Here is a 27,059-nt window from a genome sequence, read left to right as displayed (position 1 = left end):
CACCAAGTTACAGCATGTCAAAAATCACCGAAAAAATTCGACTTCACACTTTGTTTCTCTATATATTTTTTGTCGAGTGTACAATGAAAACTTCACGCCAAATGTTCATCAAGATGACATTCAAAGCATAACAATTATGTCAATTCATTGTGTAGATTTACACTCAAAAATAATGTTCTGTTTGATTAACACATAAAATTTGTAGAAAAAGTTTTATAACGTGTAGTATTTACGTTTTGTATCAGTTGTATACATATAATGCTTTTCTGTCGATATTCAATATTTTTTGAATTTTTTTTTGACATTCATGAAATTTCACCAAGGTAGGAGTTGTCATTTTTGAATTATAATAGGTTTAAAAAAGTTTTCAAAAAATCCAGAAGACATTCTAGACAAATTTTTGGAAATCTAAAGATGCCTAATATCTTCACATACAAAAATGTTCAACGATTTCTGAGAGAGTGCTGTCAGTTCCTTACTTGATCCATCACGCCTAGCATTCCGAACAGCGTCTAGAATTATCTCCGAAGAAAATACATGAATTGATTGTACCAAAAGGAAGAACCGATCGCGTTGAAATGATTGGTGGATGAAGGCCGTGTCAATCATTTTCCCACATCTCACGACAGTCTGAACTGTTTTCCGTCCATCAGTGAAAACAAAACCAATATATAATATCACCTTGGCTAGAAGAAAGCCTTCTCGGAAAGAGCTTTCCCAATTCACAACAACGGCAGCACATTAAGTCGCTTTCGCATTTCTCATCGGTCTGTAAATCACTCTATCAATCATTTCTGCCCGGAAGGCAGCAGAGGTTTTTTTTGCTGATGGCAGTTTTTTGAGACGCAAAACCCTACACCACTGATTGATACAAAACCTGCTGCAGCCGTTTCCCGCGCCACCATTTTGCAAGTTCTCACTTCGGCACCACATTGCAAAATTGCAAATTGCAGCATCCACGGCGAGGCGGGAAATTCCATTTCCCAGCAAGTTGCTGCTGCCAGCTGCAAGCGAACTAGAAAAGCTGTGAATATTTTCTCGTCATGATGAAATGTAATTTTCAAATGTGAAATGTTCGCTCACTCCCCCAACAGTTTTGCTGATTCAGATGCATTAGCGCCTAGGATGGGGATGGTCGGAGTGTGCCCCTTACTTAATGATAAATTTCCGGTGAACAAGATGAAAAATGAAGAAACAATATTATATGCTTCCTGTGCTCAGATTGAAGGGAAGCTCTCGTTGTGATCGTATGTCCATTAATACGGTTCAACTACTACCAGACAGAATTAGAGCGAAGGACCATTTCTTCTTGAGACGATCCATCTCAAAACGTTGTATTATTAGCAAACAATACAACCATGTCTGCATCGCACAATAGGAGAAATGAGTCCCTTGGACACGGTTATTAGCGAAATGCTTCCAAGAAACTGCCTAGTCAGCCATCCGAAACCGTCACCCACTTGGTCCAATATTGACCCACCATCACCGTTTCGCACCGTCTGTGTGCTATTGGTGTGCTGTGTTCCTAGAGACGACGGCCTTGGGTTGGTGATTTATTCAGGATATCAACCACCACCCGCGTTCACACACATCGCAGCGGTTACTACCAGATGTTGTTTTGACCGAATAATTCAAACAAAGCCGATGATGGTGAGAAATGATGGCGATTAGAGCCTATCCGTTTGGGTATTTTGGGGGAACCGTGAGAAAAGGAAAATATTTGCGAATAAAATATGGCAACCGGGTGGCTGACATACGCAAAACAACCCTAGGAATGAGTCGGAACTAAACCCATACTGGAACGCGATACCATGTAAGCCAGCCACCCAAACGACATTTTCCACATTCGTGATCCCAACCATGAATAAAAGCAATCTATTTTTCGTGGGTGGCCTCTCTGAGTGTGGGTGGCGGTGTGTTCCGTTCGAGGCAAATCAATTTGTCGCACAGCTGAGCAGGGAAAATCTCTATTGTCTAGTGAAATTCATCATAATGGACTATCAATCATGCGTTTTGGGTCCTCTTCGAGGCTGTGTCTTATCAGTGGCAGACTCCAAAGTTTTAGTCGGGTTCGGTTTTTTGACGTAGGATTACGTCTTTCGGGAACATATTGGGGTACAAATTGAAAATCGAAAATGGAGCACATCGTGAAAATTGTCCAAATTCGAACGCTTATTGCTCAGTCATTTCTTGATGGATTGATGAAATTTTTGCGTCAATCGATTTCGGCAATCCATAACTATTTTTTGTATTGAAGAAAATAATATATATTATGAAACTAACTATCGAACAATTGAAAAATCTCAACCCCTATCCTAACGGAAACACCCACTCCTGATTGGTCGAAATTGACGACACATGCGGCGGTTCCCTAACAGAGACATCAAAACCAAGCTGCCTAGGGGAAATCTACATTGCAAATACATGAAAGTGAGGAAACTTTTGTACCCTCCGAAATGTGTTCCCTGACAGAGACATCAAAACAAAGCTGCCTGGGGGAAATCTACATTGCAAATACATGAAAGTGAGGAAACTTTTGATCCCTCCGAAATGTGTTCCCTAACAGAGACATCAAAACAAAGCTGCCTGGGGGAAATCTACATTGCAAATACATGAAAGTGAGGAAACTTTTGATCCCTCCGAAATGTGTTCCCTAACAGAGACATCAAAACAAAGCTGCCTGGGGGAAATCTACATTGCAAATACATGAAAGTGAGGAAACTTTTGATCCCTCCGAAATGTGTTCCCTAACAGAGACATCAAAACCAAGCTGCCTGGGGGAAATCTACATTGCAAATACATGAAAGTAGGGGAGCTTTTGTTCCCACCGAAATGTGTTCCCTAACAGAGTTATTAAAACCATATCATTATCAAAGAGTTTAACGATGTAATTCTTCTAACATATCCAAAATCAATAAATAGCCTAACGGAATCCTGCGTCAACTATGCGGTCGTGTCTCGGACACAACCCTACTGTGACTTTTTTTTTGTTGGATACATTGAGGTCACCGGCAGAATATGGCGGCGAGGGTACGCGCTTTCGCATGAATGTCATTCAAGCCAAATTGAATACTCAATCAATCACTGATTTCCCATTATTCTATTCGTGAACTCACTTACCTTTGTTCTTCGTGATTATTTTTCATTTGAGTGTGTAACCATTTCTAAAGTTAATACGTACATACTGCCGTTCTACGCATAGTTGTATTTAGTTGTATTTAGAAAAACAACATCAAGTTCAATTGTCCCATGTTGATATTCTAGGCATAACTGTCCCACCATGAATTTAAAGCCCGTAATCAAGCTTGATTGGTCAAGTGAGAAATACTTTTTACATTTCATTAGACAATAGTTTACTGCTTATAAAAAATCCGGTGTATTGCTAAACTGAAATGCTTCAAGCTTCTGGTATACAAATGTGCTAGAAAACTTTGATTACGTTTTTCTCAGTTGCTGATTATGGAACATGGGACAACTATGCGTAGAACGGTAGCATATGTAATTGATAAAAAGTATTAACTATCTTGTTCGAACTGATATTCGCACTTATTTAAAACGAACAGTTTTCCAGAAGCTAAAATTGATAAACACCCCACATCAGAACAATTGCAACCAACACTTTGCCAACAAATTGGGTTGTTCGGATTTTTTTTTTAATTTTCATAGGCTTCAGTTCAGCTATACTCAACCTGTGGCCCCCTGAGTCCTTCTGGGTGGCCCACCTAGTGTTACTTTATTTTAAACCATTTCGTATGTGTAATAATCGTGAAAGCCTAAGAAATTCTCTAAGATTATCTCTATTATCTCCATTAGTATACTTTTGGCATATTTATTTCATTCAACTTCAATACCATAACCGCATGTTCGCACCTTACGCCTAACTCCACACGTAAGGTTTTGTACAACCACCCATATTCTGTATTTCGATCGATTCGAAATATTTCGAACGACTTGATTGAGATTCCATTCTGTATTCCGTTCGAGTTGTTTGTGCATTTCGTTCGATCTGTTTCTTTTCGAACACTAAATGGGAAAAACGTTCGAAATAGGGAATGCGAAATTATAATTCGAACGAAATTACGGTTTCGAATGAAATGATAATCCGTCGGAATACAAAACAGGGCTGAACATCTGGCTGCAGCTTTTTTTTTGTACGGAAACCCACTTTTTCTTTATGTTTCCTCAGATTTGACCTCCTTAGGATGCTTCCGAAGTGCCTTCTTCATAATAGCCCAATTTCTTTTCGATGGGCCGTAGTTCCAGTGTGTGGTTCATGTCCTTGGGCACGAAAGTGAGCTTCGTGTCACTACAAGACCGGAGGATTGGGATTCCGCTTAAACGGTTTCACAACACGCTTAGGATCCTAATCACTAATAGAACATCCATTCTGCCCGCATTTCTCCTTCCGCTCGATTAATCACACAACAGTTTTGACAATAACAACTAGGAGTTTACTTTTTTTAAATTGGCGTTGAGGCTAGATGCGATTGAACTGGGAAATTTTGAAACCTCTATAATTCAAAACATCATCATCAACACTCTATCGTTCTACCTGTTCGGGGGTCTTCGTAGCCTGATTGGTTGCGTGTCCGCTACTAAGCGAACGATCATGAGCTCATAACTCAAGACCCTCTGTTCTAGCTACTACGTCCATACAACAATCATCATGTAACGGTAATCCCAGTCCCTTACAGCTCACATTACGGTCTGCTGCATCGGTAATTGGTACTATTAATAACACAACAATGGAAGCCTAATATCAACAACAGTGTGAAAAGTTCAACTATGAACATTTGAACAATAGAAATATTCTTACGCCTAGATGGCTACTGTGTAAAAAATCGAACGAATGTTTATCGATAGATAGGAATACTCTTACACCTAAAAATGGCTACAGTGTAATATACAACAAAAATTATCTGAAGATAAAAAATGTACACGAATAAATTCGGCTCTGTTACAGCTGAATTGCTAAATGAGCCTAATAAAACAGATGGAATAAAACAAAAATCATTCAAGTCACACTCTCGCTCTAGCTAGCAGACTGCAGTCTTCCTCACTGCTGATGTCACACACAGCGGTTTTGCTCGATGCAAAAGGAAAATGGATAGGCTGACCAAATATTTCAGGAATAAAGGGTGTGTCACATCAAATTGCATCACGGAAAAAACGCTGTAGAAATTTAATTTTTAGGAATTATATCTTCAGCTTTCGCTTATAATCAGATAAGAGTGTATAGATCACGTTGGCCATGCTTCACTGTCAATTTTTCGTAAATTTGGAAAAATGTCGTCGAACGAAAAAGAGCGTCGTGAATTAATCCTGCGCACTCATTTCGAGAATCCGGAGTTGTCACATCGGGACATCGGTAAGATGCTGGGAATCGTCCAATTCTCCGCAGAGGACAAATTCAGCGTTCCGGAGGAGATTCGCAAGCAGAAACTATCCAAGTTTGCCAAAAAGTACATGGTGTGGCAAGCGATCTGCTCTTGCGGAAAGCGGAGCGCCCCCTTCGTGATGACCGGCACGGTAAACGGGCAGGTTTACCTTGCCTACAGAAGCGCTTACTACCACTATTGAAGCAGCACGAGGGCCCGACCATCTTCTGGCCGGATCTCGCCTCGTGCCACTATTCAAAGGACGTGTTGGAGTGGTACGAAGCCAACGGGGTCACCTTCGTGCCAAAGGAAATGAACCCGCCCAACGCGCCGGAGCTTCGCCCAATAGAGAAATATTGGGCGATTATGAAGCAGGCCCTCCGGAAGAACCCAACAGTTGTCAAATCGGAGGCGGACTTCAAGAGAAAATGGATTTCTGTTCAAAAAAAACTACAACCTGACGTAGTACAGACGTAGTACAGTACCTTATGGACGGGGTAAAGAGGAAGGTGTGAACATACGGGCTTGGGCTCGAAGTATGAATAAAAAGAAAATGCCAAAAGTTGTTTAATAGTTTTTATTTTACTGTCTAAAATTTTCAAAAGGATCGGTCTACTGGGCGAATTTCTGCAGCGTTTTTTCCGTGATGCAATTTGATGTGACACACCCTTTAACGGTGAATGAACAAAATGCAATTTTTTGAAGTATTTTATGAATGAGTGAATAAAACCGGTAATAAAGCCAAACAACCACACATTCTTTTTCTTATCTCCTTTGTTCTCTACAAAGAATTTTATACGTTCATATTCAGATAATGGAAAGACTTTGCGAAGCAGATCACGATTTGAGAAATTTTATCGTAGAAATTGTCACATTCCACATCGAAGTTTTGTTTCGCAAACTACTTTTAATTTATGTTCATTGCTGAGTGAGCTTTAATACAAGCCATTTGTACTGTAGGGTATCGATTTCAGAGAGTGATTCATTTCCTAGCCATAGAGCGTGTGGTTAGACCGCGCTCTATCATAAACGAACGGAATAATAAACAATGAACAGGCAGCATAGGACCCATTCCATGTGGTTATGCACCAAAGAATCAAATTACAAATCTAGTGAGAAAATTGAAAACGTTATTTGATTTTTGTGCATCAACCTTTGGGAGGGGCGAGTTTAAAAAGCTACATAATTATATTTAAAATACTTTAGTTTTTCACTATGTTTATGTTTCTTGAGATATTTTTGTGTTTACTTAACCAAACTTCAATATCTATATATCATTGAATAGATAATTTAATACTTGTTTGAAGAGCCGTGGGTAGACCTAGGTTTCATTTTATAATTTACTAGCTGACCCGGCACACCTCGTCCCGCCCAAAATTTATTTTTTATTATCAATACCTTCAAAAAATCACGTTTTCCTACTAAGCGCACGTTCATGGGCCCAATCGCAGAACTGTCCATTGATTGATCGACCCTTTGAAATTACCTTTTACCATAAAATTCCTAGCTTCTACCAAAACTCATCATTATAATATCTGATTATTTTCAAACATAATCCTCGTTCGGAGAAACATGACAAATGACATGTTTCTCCGTTACATGGAATAAATGTTTGATACAGAAAATATGATAGAATGAAGACAGCTCTAAATCGGACAATTCATTCCTCGAGTTTTGCTCTTACATTCGGCGATCCATTTTTATTTATATAGATAGAAGAAGATATAGAAGTGCGTTTTATCACATTAAAATCCATTTCCATTTTCAAACAAAGATCAATTACGTTAACGCATACATCAAATGGATTAACAACGCTTGTCACTGTGTAATTGTAGAAATTTGTGTTTCATTTGTATGGCAGCCCTCTTCTTAGAGAGGAGGAAAGGGGTATCTAACCACCATAGAATCATTTATGGCACCCTAAAACCTCTACATGCCAAATTTCGTTTCATTTGCTTGATTAGTTTTCGTGTTATGCAGAAATTTGTGTTTCATTTGAATGGATATGCCAAATTTTTCGCCTCAGAATACATTCTCAGAATATGCACGAAGAAAGCAGAGCCTGCATTGAAGGCCAGAAGCAAAGCTGAAGAGAAATATTAAATAGAACGCACCGCGTCGGTTTCCATACCATAAGTTGGAGATTGTGTATGATTGAATCACACGTACGAAATCAAATAGTTTTCAAAGTATCAAATAGATAACGATAGCCGTATAAAATCGTATATAATATTCGCGATACATACCAATTTGGAAGACTGAACTAAACACTCGTCTTTGTGGAAGGCCATTTGGAATGCCTCGTATAAATCGTGAATGATTCATTGGTGGTTTTGAAACGGCAATTCATTTTTCGTGCACTCAATCATTGTTTCCAGGTTAAGTGGTGTCAAATTGCAGTGCATTTCAGGCTGGATGTGGAGAAGGTATTTTTCTGTGCTATGAACAGAATGTCAAAATTTATTCCGCAGCGGTTGCTGTCATCACTACCACCACAACACAGCCGATTCGTTTCAGTTTTTTTCTGCGTAATTTTTCAAAAGAAACATGAAAAAGTTGTTGTTGTAAAAATTCTTTCCCTGTAAAAGTTCCCATGGTACATTTTATAAAACAATTTCCTATATTCCATCGTTTGATCAGAATTTTGTAGATATTATATAGTTTTTGAGTTATATTTTTTTGTAAAAAATAAATTAAAATTTTTTTTTTTTCAGAAAGTAGTGTTATTATTTTTTGGAGATCGCAAGAATGCAAAGTTGTTTAAATAATCAATGTTTTTACATCCACAGCGTTTCATTGCAATCTGAAAAGTTGCTGCCAACAGCCAATCGAGTTGGCTTAAAATTCGTCTAAAGTTAATTACAATGGTTTTCGCAAAAAAATCTGCACAATTTGCAAGCATTGCTCAGGTGCAAGTCTAATCACAATGGAATGACCAATGAAACTAGACACATATCAAAAAGTGTTGCCAACTTTAAGGTCGATACCTCCATAAAACACACATTAGAATGATTAATGTAACCATTGATTCGGAAATGATCCTGTTTTCCACCATACACCTCGAATACGATGATTGCAATAAATATTTGAGTGGCACACGTTCAGACTTTTATTTGGAAACTCGGAAGAAGGAACCCTTTGGGAGGCCGAATGAGAAAAAAGGCGATAAAACCAATCGACAAACTACGATTGGATGTGATTGTTATTTTGACGCTGTATCTTGCTAACTTCTTGGCCACAGAAAATAGAGAACGGCCGGTTTCATTGCCTCTCATCTGCTGTGTTTTATTTGGGCTACGCGAATGGATTCAGCGAATCTTCAATATAAACGCAAATCCGATAGATGAGATACAAAATTGATGACGAATGAGTGGATATAACATTCCCCCCGTAGCTGATGAATTTCATTAATTTTGAGAGAATATGCGGAACATGATGTCAAAACGATCGGTTCATCCTCAGTCAGCCGTTAAAAAATTATTAATTCAAGTTGAAGTCGATTCCGAGCCCGCAAATGAGGGCTTATCGAAACGATAATCAGCAAAATAGCAAACATTGGACTCTCTCGATTCAGCTTCATCGATAATTAACACCCTTCACTGATTGGAAGCCAAAGCAAACTGAAAGCGCCCCAATTATGACCATTTCACAGTTATTGCGACATTTCGTGTTGTTCCTCAAAAAAAAATGCAATCATCAATTAGCATCAAATAGAGCATTTTCCTACAAGGGCACAACTCGTTGTAAAGTAGCACTCTATCCAATTAACTTCATTCTTCGCAGGTATGATTTCAATTTTCCATTAGCGGCACCCGAGGCGATACTCTCTGCATCCGGTTTAGCAAATCCACACACTCCTCGGGACGAAAAATGTGGAGAGCGTTCTGCAATTTCAGCAACCGAGAGCCCTTTTTATGCTGCTGGTTGGTTCCAACCCTCGTAAAACCCCTCACGATATAACGTGATAAAGTGTGTTACATAATGGGGGAGGGTGTATTTCTTCTTCTGAACGACTCTTCGTTTTATTCACCCTCCGTCGGCGGAAAGGACCGTCCAATTTCTGCTTCGGATTTGGACCTGTGCCTGACCTACCACTGTATGACTACATGTTTCCCCTTAATCCGGGTTTTAGTGACGATGGCTTCAATGTTCCGTCGCCACATATATACGAGTGCATACGGTATTTCAATTCAAATCCTTCGCCAAGGGCAAACAAGTTAAACGCTGGCTGAAAGTGATGAAGTTTTCTCCGTTTGGTTTTATTGCCATTTTTAATGCTCTGCTAAAAATGCGCACACAAAACGAGAACATAATTTATAGTCAACGGATTTGGAAAGTGATTACGAACAATGTGTCGGAAAGCAATCGTAATTCAATGTATGAGACAGCACATTGGTTGGATTGGAACGGAAGCATCCCAAACGAATTCAATTAGTTTCTGGGTTTTGTCAATATGCGCTATGATTGGGAAACATACCGCGAATAATCTATTCAATCCTATTGTGATTCACAGCCTCCCGTTGAATGCGATTGTACTCCGCATTCACTATCAACGCAATATGTACCTGTTCTAATCGAATAACCTCACGAACCCTTTCAGAATAATAGTTACAACCCCTCGCCTCAACGCTCGCAACGTTAGTGGATTCATTCCGCTCTACAGAAACCAATCAAATCCTCAGATCGATACACCTTCGATGGCTGATGAGCACACGTACACATATTCGTCCGCCCACTCGTTGGGATTATTCACACGACAGCCAAATTCTATTGGCAGGTACATGCGAACTCCCGTTGAGGGACTACACACAACAGGGCAGGAGAAAAACTCATCCCATCGATTCGTTGCATTTGATCTGACCTTTGTCTGTCGTCTTGCGAATTGCAGAAATGTGTTGACCACGATTTGTGTGAAACCATCAACGCGCCTCCCACGCGCTTAGGTGTTGGTTGAAGTTGTGGGACAAATTATTTGGAAAAATGTTGATTTCAAGAAAAAATTTGGAAGCAAAAAGTGTGAAAAATCTTCATCCTTCTTTTACACTCTCTCCAACTTCCGATGATTTTCTGCTGGCATTAAGAAATGTGTGTTCAGTAGATCAACTTATTCATTCTATAATGGGACTTTGAATAAATTCCTGATTGTTCATGAATGCTGTTTTTCATAAAATTTGCAGGAAACATATTTTCACCAAATAATGCACAATCTCCAATTTGTAATTCGTTAAATCTTTCGAGCAACATTGAATTACACGATGGTAAAACTAACCATCTTTTGAGACAATCGTAGGTCAATCAATTATTGGCCATCTTCATCTCCATATCTGAAACGTGACACCCTTCTAAACTCGACGAGTATTCGGTTCCCTATTTTATTAGCCATAGAATTAAAGAAACATGTTAATATTTTCTAGTTAAAATATAATTAAAAGCGTGGCTCCTTTAAACCTATGTAACTGAGCCTGTAAAAATGAACGGATTGTTAAAAAAAAGATCTCCATATCTGGTAAACACGGCCCGAGAACTTCGCGGAAACTGCGCCATAATATAGAACATCAATGGGCCGCTTTAGTATTTGTAAATAGCGTACAAAATAGCACACACGCACTGCACGCTGTTTTATACGTGTGAGTAATTTTCGTGTACGATACAAAAAATCTAGCTCACCTGTAGTTTATGTCAAACCACGTTGAACTCAAACATCGATACATGCATACGTGATACATGAGAGAGAGAGAGAAACGAATTCGTTCTGAAGGTAATCGCTTCAAAATGCAATGAAGGCCATTTAACGGGGAAAAATTAAATGAGATAATCGAGTCTTAGAGGGGGATAAAGACTAAACGCCCGACTGACTATTGAGTCATGTTGTCGGACAAACTGCATGAAGAAGCCAAAAGTCATTTTCGATTGAATACGAAGGGGAATTTTTTCATAGTCCGAGCCGAGCCTGGTAAATGTGGAAAGAGTAGAAGAACTCCCTATTTAAGCGTTTCCAAGTAGGTCATTGAATGCTTTGCAATGGATGGCTTAGCATTGTCGTATTGCAAAATCACTTTATCAATTCGTTGATATTTATCGGCTCTCCTACAATACGAGACCTTTGAACTAGAAATTTTATTTTATATCACAACCACACAGTAGTTGTTCATAATATGACACACACTCTGACACTATTATGCTCATTAGGGTGGTAATGGACGTATGGAGAAAATTTCACCATCGAATTTCAACAACCGACCATGTACATTTTTGGTTGTTTATTGGTTCAAAAAAATGGCATCGAAAAAAATTTCGATTTTCCAAATTTCCTTTACTCCACGCTTGGAAGATTTTCGTGGATCAAAAAATCAAAACCTTGAGCGCTTTGAGGCACCCCTAAATCATGTCCGATCGAGCTGAAACTTTGCACAGATCATTTTTGTTGGGCCAATAAACAAAATGTGAATGGTCGGTTTTTGAAATTTGACATGACCATTTTCGCTGCCACCCTAATGCTCAAGCTTTTGTGGAGAAAACAATTGTCAAAAAATGATTTGGATAATTACAACTATAAATAATAAATACAGAGCTCCATAATATTTGAGTGTTTTTCGTGTATTTCATTTGCGTTGGTTTCTGATCGTGAAATTTAACGTCAAACCGTGAGCTCATGGATATTTTTTGGAAAAATCTACTTGTTAGCGCATGTAGTGTATGTGGTAGATTGTTCTTTACAGATGCTTCAATACTGTTCACAATTATATTATAAAGTTTCTGTAACAAGTGTGTAAATAATTAATTTTGCCAGTATGGCCTATCTCCTCCAGACTAGCTAAGTATGGAGTCTGATCTCGTCTAGTCGAAGAGTCGTTAACGTAGAGAAATACTATTTTTTCTGGAAACTTTATCGTAGTTTCCGGCTGACGCTGAGACTGAGACTGAGACGAAGCATTTCAAGAAAAAATAAAGGACAAATGGGTAATGTTTCATATTTCGCTGCAGATGTGATGCATTTAAAAATTACCTCTCAGTCTCAGCTTTAACTCTTTCCCATACAACATCGAGTCTCACTCGTGGTTTACTTGCGTAACATAGGGCGCTAGAACGCTCAGCAGAGTAGTGAAATCACATGATGTGTTACGTATTAAATAATACGAGAAGGGGTGAAAAATTTCTCGTTGTCTAGATCGACACTGAAAAACTGTACTTATTAGATGCCTAAGTAGTTTTTCAGTACGGTGAATGGAAAGGTCAATCGTAAATTGGTCGGTTTTGCTCGTTTCGGACTAGGGGCGCAAAGACCAGACTGGTCAAAACATTGAATTTTCGTTTAGATAAAGCTTGTTATTTTACAATTATTTAATGTTTTGTTTAAAAAAGTATATAAATTAATATCAGGAAAATTATACATTTATACAGACGCAAGGAGCAATGTTGCAGTATTTTATGCAATGGATTACTCTCGCACAAATATTAGGGAACTACGTATCGCGAGTCAACGATTGTACATGAAGCATAAATCGAACTCCAAAATGGTTCGTTGATGTGAAGGCATATCAAACATAAGGATTTGAATAGACGCACAAAATTACACACACATTGAAACAATTAGAAGATCAAGTTATCTCTGAAGCCGCGGCTGAATCGCGAGTATAAAAGAAAGCGAAGTCTGAGTTAATAGTTAACTTCACATTTCTTTTCCTACATTGCGTCCGCACGCCAATGCAAGCTCCATACACTCAAAATGAATTCATAGCACATGTTCTGTCACCCCGATTTATTACATTGAATGAGCTTAAAAATAACAGAAAATGTCATGACACGCAAATACTGGTATAGTATTTGTATGATATATATGGTATAGCAATATAAGAGCAATATGAGCGAGCGAAACAAGAGACACATTGCAAATTTGCAAATAAGCACGCATTAAAGCTTTTCACATTCTTAGCCACATACATGGCCCAGACCGAGATAGATATAGATTCACGTTTATGCTCTCCTTTTTACTCTTAAAAAACACTTTCCAACTTCATTTTAAAATGAGGTGTAATCTGCCCATGTGTGCATATGAGTCGTAATCTCCAACACCATTAGTGTTGGGGAAACACAATTTTGTTGTTTTTTTTGCCTACAAGCGTAACCATGCAAGAATACTCTGGGATGTGAGAGAACAGCCGGTTGGTGTTTTTTTTTTCAATTAATTGAATTTGTATTGGCAATCCGCAATATTGGTAATTTAAGCAACACGATTTATTGATATCACGATCAATCGCCTAAAGATGGTGGAGTGACTTACACCAACGGTATGAGCAAATGCTGAGTATATGGAATAATTCGATGTCGAATCCGAGGAGTTATAATGCTGAGAACCCATATTGTTTTAATTTTACTACTGATCTGATTGTTCCATTATCTACTTGAAGATTCAAATGCAGAACTTTAGGTAGTTATAACATTAAAAAACACAATTGCTTCTCTTTGTTCATCGTGTACAGAAAATAGTAATCATATGAGCAGCTTTTCAATGGTTTCTTATATTCATCTATTAGGAAACACTAAGTAATAAGGCACTATCTTGAAAGGCATGTTTGGACTCCACAAAAAATTTGATTTAAATGTAGATTTAGCTTACAGCACATACTACTTATAATTGTTGATTTTCGAACGGTGTATGGAAGCTGCATGGAAGTACGTCTGTTATACGGACAAACAGTGATTTTTCGGAAACGTTTTTTCAAAACTGCTCAAATGTTTTCGAACAAAAAATTTTTGTTTGCATGTTGAGCAAACGTTTCACATTGCGTAGAATGCAAAACGCCGAAAAAGTTGATTTTGTTCAATTTGTCTTTTACGTCTCCTATACAAACAAGAGCATTAATGTTATCACGCATTTATGCAACAGCACCAGTAGCTATGTGGATAGTGTGGTCGTGTAAAACATTCTTGCATTCTGGCCGGCCTTGGTTCGATCCCCGTTGACACCGTTTGGACTTTTTTTTGGGTACAATCTCAAAAGAGATGAAAAAAAAAGAAAAAAGAGAGAGAAGTCTGCCCCCATACGCACAAACATTTTAAAGCTTTTGAAACAGATGCATTTATTGGCTCACCTTACCCTTACGCACACGAAAAATCTTTTTTTTTTTCTGTCGAAGATGAAATGTTTTCTGTCAACGCTAGTTTGAGTGTAGAATGTATTCTGTAGCTAAGAACATCGCATGTCCGTTCAGCACTATAGCAAATCATAAACTGAAAAATTGCCGAATATTTATTATGCCGCTTCTATGCCTTTTCTTCCCTTCCACTTTTACAGTGGAAAGGAAGACAACAATTTTCTATCTTTTATAGTTTTTTGCAATATATGGCATTTTTGTATGGAGATTCCTGAAGAAATAAATGTATGTCCGTAATATTATTGTGTGTAAATTCTCGCGTTTAACATGTTCTTGACATATTTCTAAATACAAAAAAAGTTGCAGCTGCGTCGATGGTTTGCATGCATTTTGTGTGGAGGCGATCTGGCGTAGTGTAACACCCATGCCTCTCACGCTAAAGGTCACGAGTTCAATTCTCACTCCCGACATCCTTCCAAAAATGGAAGTAAAAGTGACGAACCAGCCAAATGAGTTGAAAATCACTATAATACAAATTAAAAAAAAAAGTTATGCATTTTGTGAAATATATACCGGTAATTTGTGTTTTTAAAGAGAATGTTTTATTTATCATCAGAAATTTATATTATTGCCTTCAAAATGGTCCCTTCTGAAGCAATAGGTTTTTTCCAACGGACAATCTAGTCATCGAAACACTTGTTATAGGAATTGCTTTCTGTTCACCCAGCGAATTCATTTTTGTGTCTCCATTACTGTAGAAACGGATCCCACAAAGCGGTAATCTGAGTTTCGGAAATAGGTAAAAATCACACGGACCATTACCCGAGAGTACGGCTCGTACCATTTCTGGTCAAAAATTCGTTCATAATGATCGATCGATGAGCTGGTACGTTACGTAGTGAAAAATCCAAGTGTTACCAAAAATCCCCGAGCAAAAAAAAGTTAACTGGTTCTTAATGACGCCGTAAACAAACTAAATTACAGATCGCGCTCAAAATTGACATTAGGAACACTGACAGTAGTACCAACTTAAAAAAAACATTTGAAACATTTTCTCTTAGCATAATAAGCGGGTGTCACATCCGACCAAAAGATGATATCTTCAGTTTCTGCTGCACTCAACGGTCGCGCAGCACCGTCGGGCGGCACGAACCAGGCTTCCGTACGACAATTTCGTTTTTCCCCAGAAGGAAAAGGATGTTGTAAATGCCGGATCGGCTATATCCGACGAACACGAAGTGTCCACGATGTCCAACTTATTCGATCCGAGGTGATGCTGGTAATACGAACGAAGCATCAAGCGAAGTTGCTTGACTGTTTTCGTCATGGCTGCAGCATCGATAAGGGCGTTGTACCATATTTTTAGAATGCTTAATAGAAGTAGGATTAAATAATTATTTGGTCCATTGAACTATTTCCATCCAAAATTAGTATTTTTTTTTCCATGCACCTTTTTTAGAGACTCAAAAAAACTTAAGTTCTCATTTTTTTATTATCACTTTACACGATGAGAGCTGCGATCGTATTTACCTTGTAATACATAAAAATACGTTATTTATTATTTAGGGGATGTCAGATAGCGAAAGCTTCTCAAAATTAAAGTGAATGTTCTAGAAAGGTAGAGGTAGAAAATTCCATTTTACTCAGAACTTTTATGTGACAAAAAAGACTTTGCATCACTTGTAATTGTCTGAAGATTCAAATACTAACTTTTTCTTCAAAGTAAATCAAATATTTTATGAAGAGCATTCATCATAACAGATTTTGGCACCACTGCCCTTACAGGTGTCTCCTACGCTGGTCTCTCCCATTATAATATCAGATAAAATCGAACGGAGCCATACAATGGCACTACTTTAGCTGCGACGATATGAAGCATTGCCAACAACATAAACTGCAATATTCAAAACAAAAAAGGCGAATTCACTAACCATGCCGGCATCACAGTTGATTATCTTCATAGCGTTCATTATCGTTACACAAATCCATCGAGGTTCGTATCGTATAAAATCTACTATTAAGCCTAATCATCTATTGACACAAAACCACATTAGGTCAGTTCCTCCGGTGTACATTCTGTGACTCAACGCTCAGTTTCGAGAGCTGCGATAGTGGTGGTGAGCTGCTCGAATGCTCCGACCGGCTTGTCCGTATTGAACATGAGTTTCTGTTATCGCTCAATCCTACGCTCACCCTGGATGAACCTTCCAATGCGACCGGATATCGATGTTTCCGAGTTCAACTGCAGCTCGGCGATACCCGGAACGGATTTGCCAAGGGATGCACATTCCGAGATGTAGATTTCTGCACTGGTTGGAGTCAGCCGAGCAAGGTGATCGATTGTGCAACCTGCGGTAGTGGGGATGAATCTGGAGAGTGTGAGCAAACAGATGATAACTCGAGCACTCGAGTTCAAGCTAGCTCTTGCAGTTTCATATTCGCGTTCACGGTATTCTTTGTATGCGCCTTAATGCAATCAACACTTCGAATAGATGGTTATTGAAATTCAAGGTTCATTGATACTATCACATTGATAATCATATATGGAGAAAAATATGTAGAATATGACTCTGTATTGTTAATGGAAGTAAAACCATTCCTTAATTGGAAAATTGAATAAAAAGTATTCAAAGTATGGTTTATCTGCCGTTACAGCATTCGTCCATCTTCAGACATTTTACATATTCCCGCCTTTATAAATACTGGTCCGTTGGGTATCCCCATAATCTATCCAAATACTGATGCTTTTATAAATTTTCTTCCTCGACAATCACAATATGCGATCTAGCATTGTTGTATAGATAAAAATTGCCAGCTCAGTGGTGTTCTGTTGTGAAACAAATAACATTGCTAGTTCATCGTCAAACTGATTTCTTTACTTTACTGTTCAAATACCGTCGATGTGGGTGAAAATGGGTTACGGGTGAAATGAAATGAAATTGGGTCAAAAATGGACCATTAGTAATATCTTGACAAATATTGCGAATATTTTCGAAAGATGTGAGCCGTTTAATAGGAGACATATTTCCACAATTTCCAATGCATAATACTTAACTGTAATACAAATAGTAATTATTTAATAATTCATCAAAGTTTGATGTGAGGGCCTTAGAATGCAAGGGGTGTAAGTGACTTGATCGATTTCTCTTCATCAACTTTTTCTTTAGTTAATAACTCGACTGCAAAAAAGTTCAAATTTAAGTTTGCTATAGAATCCGATAGATGAGGTTCTGACCTATCTTCCACATTGTCAAATACAACTCGGAATGTATTTGCAGCTAAGTTATGACCAGAAGAGAGAGTCGATGTAGAGAAATCGATCAAATCACTTACACCCCTTTCATTCTAAGTCCCATGTGTAAATAGCCATCGAATAACACCTCAGAAAAAAATCTCATGCCCAGCATTATACAGAACTACTAAAATTGTAAATATTGTATAGAATGATTCTTCAAAGTCTTGCCACATGAGTCATTACTGATTTTGAACATCAAAAAATTTTTCCCATTCGAATTTCAATATTTTCGAAATAATCTCTTATTGACACTGAGTGGAGATGAGAATGGGTCAAGCACAAAATTGAATTCCATGCCAAACCGATATAGTGATTGTCAGATTTTCATGAAAATTGGTAGTTTTATTCCTCATCGTAAAATATTACACCCGTTTTTTTTTGTTTTTTTTCATCAGGGTGGCCATTTCCATTTTATAGTGGTCCGAAAAAGCAACTTTTCCTCCTTTTTTCCAAAAATGACCTTTTTCAATAATTCATAACCTTTGAACTACTAGACCGATTTAGATGATCGATACATAAAATTGAACATTACACTTGAAACAAAAATCAGATTTTGTTTTCGTAATTATTGATTGTAATTGTTTTTCATAACTTACATGGCTTCGGAACTAAGGTCACCATTTTTTTTTATATTTTTTCTTGAAAGCTGAGGTTTTTTTTACATAACATGTCCGAATGTCAGACAGGAGTTTTTTTTTCGTTTTCGAGTGATTTTGCAAAGTTTACAGATTTTCAGTTTTCGATCAATATTCCTATGCGACTGGGCAACATCTATGCGACTAGAATACAGTTTCTATGCATATGTGGTATTTCATGTGGCTTCAAATTGGTATATCAATTATCTGAAAAAGTTATGTATTTAAAAAAAGTAATTTTTGGAAGAAATGAGAATCTTTCGGACCACCCTAAAATGTAAATGGTCACCTATTCTATTTGATATGTAGATCATCCGAATCGGTACAGTAGCTCAAAAGTTATGAATTTAAAAAAAGGCATTTTTTGGAAAAAAAAAATGATTTTTTGGGCAACTCTAAAATGGAAATGATCATCCTAATGATTAAAAATACGGGTCTAATGTTTGTAACGATAAAGAACAAAACTACCACATTTCACGAAAATCTGAGAACCACTATATCGGTTTGACATGGAATGGCTGTATATAAACATTTCCATCGCACTTCTAGGTGGATTGACACTATTTTCGTAACTCAAATAATCATTCAAGACACTTACATGTTGTTAAATTATTTTGGAATTATTGAGAAATTGATTTCTAAACACAATTCTTAATAGAAAGTAATATTCACTACTTTGACCCATTGTCACCCCCTCTAAGAGGTGAGATTGGGTCAACTTTCATTCAATCGTAGTACAGTGAAAAAATATTATTCAAAAATTCCTTGAACACTTACGAGTTTTCATCATTAGAGATCATTTCTACGTAATCAGAATTGTGTTTCACTCCAATTTACGATAGTTATTCAACAGAAAGTTCGAAAACTACCTTTTTTGACCCATTTTCACCCCCATCGACGGTACTTAAAATCCATCCCAGCTCATCAATTACAGCGCATCCAAAAGTGAGCTATAAGGCACTCAATCATCTCGACAATTACCAGTGTTCGTAGGCAAATAAAATATATACTCCTTCAATCAATCCTCGCACCGTCCACCAGCTGCTTCTTTTCGCGGTTACATTCGCCTATTGCAGCCGAAGTGGTTAGTCAAGATGTAGACTGATAACACAATTACGTCCTTCGAAGTTGCCAATTCCCACAAGGTATGAAACGGTGTGCGCTGTACCACCGAGTTGGGGGAGTGAGCTCATCCGTTCCCCAGTTGCTACACGGGAACCCTACACTAGCGAGCGCGATTGGCAATCAAGGCGGGTTACGGTGCTTCACGAGCCGGGCACGTATCAACCGTGGCAACGATAAGGGTCTTATCTATGGCCGGTGGTGGATTTCAATGTACCTTCGAGTTCTGCTCCGCATGGCGGCGAGCGCTGTTGGGCAATATGGCGATCGAGAACGGTGAAAAACAGTATCAAGATTGCAGCACCACCGCGTGAATTTGTGTCAATTAGACTTCATTAAAGTGAATTAAGAGGCGGCTACATGAAATTTGTTTAAATATAAAAGCACTGGCAGCACTGTTTCATACAGGAGGGCGCCAGCACAGTGCATTAGTTGAATGTTACGGAAAGGAGACTGCGGATCGCGTCCATGGTGGGAGGGTTTTTTATAACCCCAAATGTAGTTTAGTTTCTGAAAGCCTGTCGTTCCTTACATAATTGCTACTTTTATGTACTTTTATGTGGAAAGAATGCACGGTCTAGTGCGCGCAGTCAAGTTGGGTTTTCTGGACACAAAACTTTGGTGAGTTGAGTCCTTGAACGTTCACTTCTTCTGGTTCTATCGTTGTTTGATCGCTAGAAGATGTTGTTTCCATTTCTGATTGATTAGTACTATCTGCGGCTACGAGAAATCGTTAAACTGATGGCTTTAAGAAAGCTCTAACTCTTGCTGCGATGTTCTCCCAGGCAATCTCATCGATGGCGTAAAATGGCGCTTAATAAGTTTGTAGAAGCAATCTATTCGACAAAGCGAGATTTACGATGGATCTCCAGGATCGTGTTGAAGTCAAACCGGAAGAACCCGTACTTTTCGAGGAAAAACACTTGTACATTACACACCATGTGTCTAAATCACCCAATCGATCCTCATCTGAAATGTCTCCGTGTTTTCCTTCCGAAAGAAACTAATGTAAAAACTGAAGACAACGCTAATGACCTAATGGTTATGGTACTGAAATTTGACGGAATTTGATGGAAAATATTGTTAGTGAACATGGGTTACCACAGATCATTAAAAAAAATTTGTACATGCATAATTGAATAAGAAAATAATAAGAGCAGAATGGTGTCCTATCAAGTGCAAAGTAAAAAAATCAACACTTTATTCTCTTATCGTAGTATACATATGGTACACTAGCTGACCCGGCAAACTTCGTCCCGCCCAAAATTTGTTTTTTGTTATCAATAGCTCCAAACATTCACGTTTTCTTACCAAGCGCATGTTCATGAGTCCAATCGCAAAACTGTTCATTGATTGATCTTTTGATCGACCCCGTTGAATTTACCTTTTATTATAAAATTCTTAGTACTTCTACCAAAACTCATCATTATAATATCAGATTATTTTCAGACACAATTCTCGTTCAAGATTTTCAACCACTTGCAAATAACATGTTTCTCCGTTACATGGAATAAATGTTTTAGACAGAAAATATGATAGAATAAAGACTGACCCCTCTCCTCTTCACCCCTTAGAGAGGGGGGAGGTCTATTCACCATAGAAACGTTTCGTGTCCCCTAAAATCTTCACATGCCAAATTCGGCTCCATTTGCTTGATTAGTTTTAGAGATATGCAAAAATTTGTTTTTCATTTGTATGACAGCTCCCCCTTAGACAGGGAGGGTATGACAACCCATCCTTAGAGAGGGGGGAGGAGTGTCGAACCATCATAGAAACATTTATTGCATCCTAAAACCTCCACATCCCAAATTTGGTTTCATTTACTTGATTAATTCTCGAGTAAGGCAGAAATTTTTGTTTCATTTGTATGGCAGCCCCCCCCCCCCCCCCCTTAGAGAGGAGAGTCTAACCATCATAGAAACATTTATTGCACCCTAAAACCTCCATAAGCTTAATTTGGCTCTTTTGCTTGATTAGTTCTCGAGTTATGCAGAAATTAGTTTTTCATTTGTATGACAGCTCCCCCTTAGACAGGGAGGGTATGACAGCCTATCCTAAGAGAGGGGGGAGGAGTGTCGAACCAGCATAGAAACATTTATTGCACCCTGAAACCTCAATATGCCTAATTTAATTTCATTTGCTTGAATAATTCTCGAGTAATGCAGAAGATTGTGTTTCATATGTATGGCAGCCCCCCCCCCCCCTTAGAGAGGGGGATGGAAAGTCTAACCATCATAAAAACATTTATTGCACCATTAAACCTCAATATGCCTAATTTGAATTCATTTGCTTGAATAATTCTCGAGTAATGCAGAAATTTGTGTTTCATTTGTATGGCAGCCCTCCCTCCCCTTAGAGAGGGGGGGGGCTCAAACTATCACGAAAACCTTCCCCGGGCTCAAAAACCCCTACATACCAATTTTCATGTTGATCGGTTCAGTAGTTTCCGAGTCCATAAGAATCAGACAGACAGACAGACAGAAATCCATTTTTATATATATATATTAGGCTGTCAAAAAAGTCCTACAGTATTTCCGCGAGGTGTCGTTGTAAGCGCGTAGTTCTAGTTGTATTCATTGTACCGAGTCATACTATAGCTTGTTGGAAAGGTATTTATATAGTCCTTGACAGTGTTTTGTTTGGTTAAGTAGTTCGTGAGTTATAGTGTCGCAAATATGGAGCAAAATAAAGAGAAAATCCGACATATTTTACAGTACTACTATGACAAAGGCAAAAATGCATCTCAAGCTGCCAATAAAATTTGTGCAGTTTATGGGCCCGATACAGTTTCCATTTCCACCGCACAACGATGGTTTCAACGTTTTCGTTCTGGTGTAGAGGTCGTCGAAGATGCGCCACGCTCCGGAAGGTCTGTCGTCGAAAATTGCGACAAAATCGCTGAATTAGCCGAGAAAGACCGGCATAGTAGCAGCCGTAGCATCGGCCAAGAGCTGGGGATAAGTCATCAAACCGTTATTATCCATTTGAAGAAGCTTGGATTCACAAAGAAGCTCGATGTATGGGTGCCACACACGTTGACGCAAAAAAAACATCTTTGACGCATGTGAATCGCTGCTGAATCGCAACAAAATCGACCCGTTTCTGAAGCGGATGGTGACTGGCGATGAAAAGTGGGTCACTTACGACAACGTGAAGCGCAAACGGTCGTGGTCGAAGCCCGCTGAACCGGCTCAGACGGTGGCCAAGCCCTCATTAACGGCTAGGAAGGTTCTGCTGTGTGTTTGGTGGGATTGTCAAGGAATAATCTATTATGAGCTGCTTCCCTATGGCCAAACGCTCAATTCGGACCTGTACTGCCAACAACTGGACCGCTTGAAGGTAGCACTCATGAAGAAGAGGCCATCTTTGATAAACAGAGGCCGCATTGTCTTCCATCAGGACAACGCCAGGCCACACACTTCTTTGGTGACGCGCCAAAAGCTCCGGGAGCTCGGATGGGAGGTTCTTTTGCATCCGCCGTATAGTCCGGACCTTGCACCAAGTGACTACCACCTGTTTTTGTCCATGGCGAACGAGCTAGGTAGTCAGAAGTAAGCCACAAAAGAGGCCTGTGAAAATTGGCTATCCGAGTTTTTTGCCAATAAGGAAGCGAGCTTCTATAACAGGGGTATTATGAAGTTGGCATCTCGTTGGGAACAAGTCATCGAACAAAACGGCGCATATTCGACTTAAAACAGATGATTATAACTAATTTTATGAACAAATGAAAATTCAAAAAAAAATACCGCAGGACTTTTTTGACAGCCTAATAGATTCATCCATTTAAGATTATACACGAGGTTAAATCGATCTCTTGTTATATTTATATTAATTTATAGCACGGGTATGATATTCAAAACCGACCTTTCTAGTACAAACAACATGTCACACTAAGTATTATTCATCATTTTCTCTTTACTTTCCCCACCTTATTCGAAATTCATGAATTTTTTGCCACAAAAACGGTTGGTGTCCTGAAGCCTGGGGAAACATTACAATTTATTTTTTTCGTAACCTGCTCACTTGTAAGCTTCTCAATTTAAACCTCAGAGTTTCCTATTCATCGAAACGTGACGCAAATAGTAACGTATGATAATCGATCTGAACCATTCCATTTATTTTGTTATAAAAATCTACTATAGTTCACAATTCCAAAGTTTCATCGAAATAGAAGTGGGTATATTTTTCTTTGCAGTATGGATGATTATCGATGACAAAATGTAGTGTATGTCGGTTGGATATCTTTTTCGCAGTCAGTCTCTGCTTTTTATTTGTATTTTTTTTGATGAGGTCATGAGGTAGTAATGCCTTTAACCCAGTTTTGCTGGATGTTTTACGTTTTCCATAGTTCCATAAGGAAACCAGAATTCTCGAGAGCGGTTAGTCCTTGAATAAAACGTTATTTATAGTTTTTCATGAAAAATCTGATGAAGATTCTATTTTTCATGTTACTTTTCTTAAATGGTTAAGATTTAACATGGTATTAAAATTTCAAAAATTTTCAAAAAATCATATATCCATTATGGTGAGTTTACCACGGCACCACTATAGGTCAAACTTTGTTAAATTGAGAGGGTTTTCCAATAAAAAAAATACAAAAAAAATATAAAAAGAGAAATAAAAGTTTCAAATATTAAATTAAATTTTCGAGTAAGATTTTTTAACAGTAAATGACAAATTTTTATTTTCTTAAACGGATCGTTTATTTTTCAACAACTTTGTCATACATCATATTTTAATCAGACATCTGGATTTTTATTTACGATTTTTTTGAATGAAAGATCAATGATTTTAATCACGCGCTCTTCAAAAATCAGTCGTAATTAAACCTGGTCTTATGATCATGAAAATTGTGATTTTAGGTAGTTTCTATCATAAATGCCAAGTTTCAAAAAAAATTGAGGGGTTATATCCGAGACACGACTGCTTAAGACGTAGGACCACACAATCTTTTTTTTTTTAATTTGTTGGTTTATCATTTCGGATATTATTTGCGAATACGTCGAAATTTTATAAATAACTCTTTAGTAAAAAGTTCCTGAAAAAGATTAATGGCTTGCTTAGTTTTTGTAGAATCATTTCGAGAAGCAACGATTCTTTCTTGCGAGAACAATACACTAATTGGTCAATTCGTCGCAATTTGTTTCTTTATATCAATGCACGCATTGCACTTAGTATTTACCGAGAGGCATCTTCCGTGCATCGTCATTCAAAAAGCACCAAATACGCGACTAACAGATGCACACAGTTGCAGCGATAAAAATGAAACATCTCGAGAATGACCGTTTATGAAAAATCGTTTCTCGACTCTTGGTCAAAACCATCAACAAAGTTAGGAGCTTGTTGCATCAGAACAGAGCCTATGCGCACGAGAGCAAATGCGAACGGCAACTAAAATAATTGAATGGCTCTGATTGCAATGCCAGATGCAGTTCAAGTGAAATATTCGCTAGCGTTCACAGCTCGAGCAGACTAAGCGACCTTTGTTGTTTCGGACACAGAAAGATTCTGAGAATTTTCCTCAGAGGAGATGCAATACTTATACGCTAGCGACAGCTTTCTTACTATGGAAGGGTGAAGTTTACTTCGCAAATATTCTCTTTTCGCTATCTCGCTTCGTTGTTTCTATTCTAGCGGCCGCATAGGTGGCACGTTATTGACAGCTCTGTTCGGAAAAGGACAGAAAAAATGGCCATTACAGACTATGGGATTGTAATGTGTAGCATATCAAACAAATCTTAGAAAATTTCCGATTCGATTGGTATGCATATCGTTAAAATCCATTCGCAGCAAAAATAGTTATTAACGTTAACTTTATTTCATGAAAACGTGACCTGTTTTTTGATTTGGCACCCTTAATGTAAGACGTAGTCCTACGTCAAAAATCGAAGAGGGTCAAGTCAGCAGCCGGCTGATTTGGGGTAGAATTGCTCATATATAAATATACCTCGATTTTACATACATTCGCGTTTCAAAAATGTGTGTAAAATCGCATGCTTCTTTTTTCAATAGAAATGTACATCAAGGCAATATATCTTTTTTTTTATCTGTATTATAGTGACTTTCAACTCATTTGGCTGGTTCGTCACTTTTACTTCCATTTTTGGAAGAATGTCGGGAGTGAGAATTGAACTCGTGACCTTTAGCGTGAGAGGCATGGATGTTACCACTACGCCAGATCGGCTCCACAATATGTCTCCAATAAAATATATCTACAATAAAATTTGTCTCAAAATAAATTTCTATCTGCTATTTTCTTCAAGATATTCGACCTCAACTCACGCAATTAAAATTGAGAATTACGAGATCAGCCATATTCTTCAGCATATCTGATCATAATGTCAATAGAATTCAACGCCGATTCATCAGAAACCGGTTGATAGCAATCCTCAAGGATCTATTATATAGATAGGAGTCGTCATATCGTCATCTGCCGTGGAATTGCGTTCTTTTTCAACAATCCCTCATAAGTTCAAACTCAGCATTCCTTAGTCTATTACGTTTGAGTGCAAAATTTTTTCCTTGATTTCTGTTAGACGCTTTTAACCCTCTATAAGCCCGTGGCAACTATATTATCACCCACAAAAAGTATTTGTTTCGCTGCACTTGGAATATTATTTCAATATATTACTTAACCAAAAACTTCGAATGGTATCTGGCAATACTCCATTTTTTTGGGCTGCTAAAAATTTGCGATATTATTTTGGGAGTCGTTTTCATGTAACAAAACCGCAATTTTCGAGCGCCGGCCAAAAATTCTGGTTAAATTCGTTGAAAATGCAACAAGTTGATTAGTTTTGCACTTTTAACGTACTATTTGGAATCTACTGTGTAAGATCATGCAGTTTTTAAATAAAAAAGTCGTGTATTTGATGAAAAATTAATGTTTTTTTTTCTTTCTAACTCTACCTAGAAACCATTTTTTGTGTTTCTGGGGTTTAAGGGCAGTTGCAACAATATTGCCACCAATTTTTTCAACTGTTTCAATGTTAATTTTTTGTCAATGGTAATTATGTGTTATTCCTCTTGTAAGAACTATGTTTTCTGAAGTTGGAGTCGATTCGTTCATAGTTTTCACGGGGCCTTATAACAGGTTGAATAACAGCCAGTGGTAAGTCATCCTTATTTTCACCTTCTCCCGGGTGGGAGAGTAAATTGTAACTTGTAACTGAGGAACTTTATCCCAAGAATCCGCAATCCAAAATATCGCATCCTTTACGTTAATCCTTTCTTGGACTTAAGTTTCTTGTTTGCATTTGTGCAGAGAACTTATTGACGTAGTCGTCATTTGCAGCCAGATTGCTAGCCAATTTCTCGTCAGTAATTTTGAAAAGACGAACTTCGTATATCTTAATGAACTTGCTTGCTAACGGAGGTAAACCTTCTTCACCTGAAACATTTTCACTAATCAGTAATACACTACCTTCCACAGCACTCAATCAATTTTGTTCGCCACCTGGAACACGTTCGTCCTTCCATATCATGTTCTCCCATCGGATGATACTTTTATCGCGAATCAGCCAAGTTTATGGCG

At 38.1% G+C, this 27,059-nt stretch overlaps 2 protein-coding genes across 2 annotated transcripts in view; both read left to right on the top strand.

The window, feature by feature from the left end:
- Positions 1-27,059, top strand: part of LOC129778553 (microtubule-associated protein futsch) — a 233,080-nt gene that overhangs the window by 165,679 nt on the left and 40,342 nt on the right. The gene's annotated exons all lie outside the window — the stretch shown is intronic.
- On the top strand, positions 16,295-17,048 carry LOC129778554 (uncharacterized). Its single transcript, XM_055785522.1, has 2 exons — positions 16,295-16,466; positions 16,528-17,048. The coding sequence occupies exons 1-2, from the start codon at positions 16,406-16,408 to the stop codon at positions 16,974-16,976; spliced, it is 510 nt and encodes a 169-aa protein (XP_055641497.1). The 5' UTR covers positions 16,295-16,405; the 3' UTR covers positions 16,977-17,048.

This window comes from Toxorhynchites rutilus, chromosome 3 (assembly GCF_029784135.1).
Source record: "Toxorhynchites rutilus septentrionalis strain SRP chromosome 3, ASM2978413v1, whole genome shotgun sequence".
NCBI lineage: Eukaryota > Metazoa > Arthropoda > Insecta > Diptera > Culicidae > Toxorhynchites > Toxorhynchites rutilus.
This window is presented reverse-complemented; position numbering and strand designations above follow the sequence as displayed.

Excerpts from the sequence above, each read along its gene's own strand:
- LOC129778554 (XM_055785522.1), top strand. The coding sequence starts at position 16,406 with ATGCCGGCATCACAGTTGATTATCTTCATAGCGTTCATTATCGTTACA. Across the intron at positions 16,467-16,527 it reads CGTTACACAAATCCATCGAG|GTCAGTTCCTCCGGTGTACA; the intron begins GTTCGTATCGTA and ends AAACCACATTAG.